Below are 5,006 nucleotides of genomic sequence, written 5' to 3'. Positions count from 1 at the left end.
TAAATTACCCAACTTTAATTCAACACCATATTTACTACCTGATGACAATGTCATTTGAATGTCAAAAACATAATTCCATGCTTGCAACTATAGAGCCCAACTTGATCTTGTCATACCTTTTCGAGGTCACAAAGCTACAAAGGTAAACAATATTCGATTATACTACCAAGTACCATCAATAAGCATAGCGACAAAGTAAATACTATTCCATAAAAGGTGAAACAAATACGTTTGAATCATTTATAAATTTTAATATACAAGAAACAACGTGAAATAAGTTTGTTTTTTATCACTATAAATAAAGTCCCTCTGGTGTTCCCTCTGTCTTTCTGTAGAGCACATTTTCCTTAGCCTGTTTGAAGTCCTCAGTTGTTACTTTCATTCTTCTTTCTCTCAAAGCCAGTAATCCTGCTTCTGTACAAATAGCCTGCAAATATTTCAAGAATTTTATAATTAATTTAAAGTTATAGCATCCTGAAAATTTATTAGTAATAATTTTAAATCAAAAGTAACCTTGTGCTTCTTTGCATTTTTTCATGAGAACTTGCCAGCTATTTCTTTGTATTTTTCATGAGAACTTCCCAGCTATTTCTTTGTATTTTTCATGTAAACTTTCAACCTATTTCTCTGTATTTTCTAAAGTCAATTTGTTGGGTATTTTCTTAAAAACATCTAACACTGGATGACAGTTTTTTCTATAGTACACAATTTTATTTAGGGGCCAGCTGAGGACCACCTCCGGGTGCAGGATTTTCTTGCTGCGTTGAAGACCCATGGGTGACCTGGAGCTGTTTTCTGCTCTTTGATGGGGTTGTTCTCTTTGAAATATTCCCAGTTTCCATTCTGAATTCATTTTTTGATCGAGGGAAATAATGACAACAGATATTAATGATAAAGCTTTTGTTATCATTGATATAAATCAGTCTATTTTTGTATAACAATGCCACTCTTATCTAAAAATAGATTAAGAACATTCTACTAACCTTAATATCTGCACCTGAGAGATCATCTTTTGCCATGACATAATCATCAATGTTTACATTCTCTGCTAATGTCATTCTGCTGGTATGAATATTAAAGATTCGCCTTTTGGTTTTCTCGTCTGGCAGAGGAAACTCAATTTTTCTGTCGATTCTTCCAGGTCTAATAAGAGCTGGATCTAATGTTTCTATTCGATTTGTTGCCATAACAACCTGAAAATAATCAATTTATTACAGTTACATAATTATGTATGAAAAATTTTAAAGCTGAGTTTGTTCGTATATCTGGAGTTGTTAGTTAAGATTGTCTGTGTTATTTTTACACCACATCAAAGTTTTTTTGGTCTGACAGTATGGAAATGGTAAAGGATAGTTATTTGAGACCTGTAACAAATCACTAAAAGAATAATTTGACAAATCACAAATAAATTCTATTCAATTTGATGTTGATGTTAGCTGAAAAATGACCTTTTGAACCCTGATGGTAAAGGGCACATTTTCAATTTTTTTATTCTGGTTGATAAACCCATTGATGTAAAAATTTTAAAACATATCCTACTTCATTTATTAAAGACTGAAATCAGTTTTTACTTTAACACCCTATCTAAGCTAAAACTGGTTACTTAAAAATTTTAACATGTTTATAGTGCTATTAAGTGTAATCTTTCAATACTCACTTTGACGTCACCTCTAGAATCAAAACCATCCAGCTGATTCAACAGTTCTAACATAGTTCTCTGGATTTCTCTTTCTCCTCCAGAATTTGATTCATATCTGTAAAATAGATTCTTATAATCATTCTCAATATAGATCTAATGAAGTCATTGTAACATCTAAAGACAAGATTCACCAAACTTAAGGATCAAGTAATTCCTTTCTTTCTGTAGAAGAGACATGAGAGAAACTTGAATATTGTAAAAGAAATAATTTTATGGCATAATAAGCTTTACTAGTTTCACTGTACCAACATTCAAAGATAGAACAAAAATCATAGAATTGCAAAAACATGAATGTTTTGAGTTCTGTTTGTGTTTTTTTTTTTGTAGCCATGGTCTTGTCAGTCTATTTTCAACTTATAGGTTCAATGTCCCTATGGTATCTTTTGTTGTTCTTTTGTTAGGATTCATTGATGAACAGGCTTCGACAATAACGCTTGTCCGATACCAGAGGGAAAAAAGGTCAGACAAGTAAAAGCTGTATCAAGCCTGTCCGTCGGGACAAGTACAATTATTCTGCAGAAAATAAATTTAATCCAACTTTGATGAACAAAGTAATTATAAACATTAAACAAGAAAACAAATATTTATTTGACATGTTTCTGTATTCTGTTTATTCAAATGCAAAACCTTTTTCTTCATCATGTTTACTTGCAAACAATAATTTTTAACTGGTTCTTTGTCAGATACTTTTTAAAAGGTAAAAGGTAAACTATTTTTGGAAACCAGTCTTTCTGATCCAAATCAATGATGCGCTTTGTAGATAAGGCAACTTTACAGGACAGTTCGTCACCTCGACAGGTTTAGCTCCAAGTTTAATAGACAGTTTGGCACCGTAGGAGACATATTGAGTAGACATGATTGATAGACAGTTTGGCAAGGCAGGAGACATTTCGGGACCAAGACAAATCAGTAACTCATTTTGCTACCTTATTCTGTTTCTTATAATAAATACCATACAGGTATTTTTTTCACAAATTATTTTTTTTTTGTATTTACCATAAACATGATAAAATTCACAAAATCAGATTTGATCATAAGTAGCAAAAAAACAATACTTGCAATATGGTGACCTATAGTTGCTAATTTCTTTGTCATTTGGTCTCTTGTAGAGAGTTGTCTCATTGGCTTTCAGACCTTATCTTCTTCTTTTTATTGATTGATCTTGATTGCATTTAAATAAACTTTTAAATGAGTGTACAGGCCTATCAGATGGTGCCTCATGTTCAGAGTCTGATGAGACTAGCATTGATGAGAACTAGAACCTAAGTCCTGTGACATGACTAGATTCAGTTGTACTTGACTCATATTTTTGAAAAGTACCAATGTATTTCAAAAGAAATACATCAAATTCTGTTCTATTGTTTAAATTCGTTTTGTTCCTTTAATCAACTTCAGATGTAAAAAGGTTATTTTTAATTAAAAAAATTTGGACAAGTAACAATTTCATTCGGACAAGTTAGTTTTGGTATGTACTTGTCCTACTGGACAAGTTGAAAAAAAAGTTATTGTAGAGGCCTGAAGAATGATTTGTTATTATTTCTTTTCATGCGTTATTTTTATTGCCAAAATGAATAATGATTAAATCATATGCTACTTTGAAAGACAAGATTTAGATTTTCAAAGTGCCATCTGAATGGTGTGTGATAAAAGAAATAAGGGGGTATGTGTCCATGGGACACAGATGATGCCCCCCGCTTGCATATCATATAAAGTTATAAATCAAAATCTACAAGTACACAGCTTTAGACTGTACACACTCCTTCAAAGTAGATTCATCATTGTTGGTAACAGTCTACATATAAGTACTAACCTTTTGGTACCAACAGCGTCTATTTCATCTATAAATACAATTGAGGGAGCATGTTCTTCTGCTACACGAAATAATTCTCTCACAAGTTTTGGACCATCTCCCTACAAATAATAAAGTGTTACATTAGTCAATTTCTTTTTAATATCTCATATAAACTGTACTATTAATGAGAACAAAATTTGAATTATCACGATTCAACTGAAGTATTAAAGTATTAATGTAAATTTTAAATCTGATTAATCATAATTGTTTAATTACTTCATTATGTTCAAAATTAACATAATTAGCAAAATGAATTATTTTTGTTTCTCTGTAAATTATGAAATGAAGAATAACCTATTAATAAAGTATAATTTAATGGAGGATTGCCAAACAACCTCAAACAAAAAAATGTTTGCTGTCTAAATTTATCGAATGCCAATGGGGAAAGAAACATATTATTCTAAAACCCATATTTTTGGTACTATTTTGAATGTAAATACAAAATTGCTCTTTTAAGGCATTCCTCAACTATTTGGCTACATGCTACTCGTACGGTTTGGTCAAGTACCAACATTGTTCAGTTCCAAAACTAACTATATATCTGATAGTGGTCAAAAGCAAAACTCATCTGAACTTGAATAAGAATATTTTATTAAATCTAACTAGAGGCTCTAAAGAGCCGGTGTCGCTCACCTTGGTTTATGTGAATATTAAACAATGGACACAGATGGATTCATGACAAAATTGTGTTTTGATGATGGTGATGTGTTTGTAGATCTTACTTTACTAAACATTCTTGCTGCTTACAATTATATCTATCTATAACAGTACTTTCTGTGGAAAATGTTATTGAAAATCTTCAAATTTTAAGAAAATTGTTAAAAATTGACTATAAAGGGCAATAACTCCTTAGGGGGTCAATTGACTATTTTGGTCATACTGACTTATTTTTAGTTCTTACTTTGCTGTACATTATTGCTGTTTACAGTTTATCTCTATCTATAATAATATTCAAGATAATAACAAAAAAACAGCAAAATTTCCTCAAAATTACCAATTCAGGGGCAGCAACCTAACAACCGTTATCCGATTCATCTGAAAATTCCAGGGCAGATAGATCGTGACCTGATCAACAATTTTACTTCCTGTTAGATTTGCTCTTAATGCGTTGGTTTTTGAGTTATAAGCCAAAAACTGCATTTTACCCCCATGTTCTATTTTTAGCCATGGCGGCCATCTTGGTTTGTTGGCCGAGTTACGGACACATTTTTTTAACTAGATACCCCAATGATGATTATGGCTAAGTTTGGTTAAATTTGGCCCCAGTAGTTTTAGAGGAGAAGATTTTTCTAAAAGATTACTAAGATTTACGAAAAATGGTTAAAAATTGACTATAAAGGGCAATAACTCCTAAAATGGTCAACTGACCATTTTGGTCATGTTGACTTATTTGTAGATCTTACTTTGCTGAACATTATTGCTGTTTACAGTTTATCTCTATCTATAATAATATTC

The 5,006-nt window shown here is 31.4% G+C and overlaps 1 protein-coding gene across 1 annotated transcript; it reads right to left on the bottom strand.

Annotated features, from left to right (window-relative positions):
• Window positions 1–236: 236 nt before the first annotated feature.
• Window positions 237–3,617, bottom strand: LOC139515806 (26S proteasome regulatory subunit 4-like). Its single transcript, XM_071305504.1, has 4 exons — window positions 3,510–3,617; window positions 1,658–1,754; window positions 984–1,193; window positions 237–427 (listed from the first exon to the last, which is right to left on the bottom strand). The coding sequence occupies exons 2-4, from the start codon at window positions 1,709–1,711 to the stop codon at window positions 293–295; spliced, it is 399 nt and encodes a 132-aa protein (XP_071161605.1). The 5' UTR covers window positions 1,712–1,754; window positions 3,510–3,617; the 3' UTR covers window positions 237–292.
• Window positions 3,618–5,006: the final 1,389 nt, after the last annotated feature.

The sequence above is a fragment of the Mytilus edulis genome, chromosome 3 (assembly GCF_963676685.1).
Source record: "Mytilus edulis chromosome 3, xbMytEdul2.2, whole genome shotgun sequence".
NCBI lineage: Eukaryota > Metazoa > Mollusca > Bivalvia > Mytilida > Mytilidae > Mytilus > Mytilus edulis.
The sequence above is the reverse complement of the archived record's forward strand: the minus strand, read 5'-3'. Positions and strand labels throughout refer to the sequence as shown.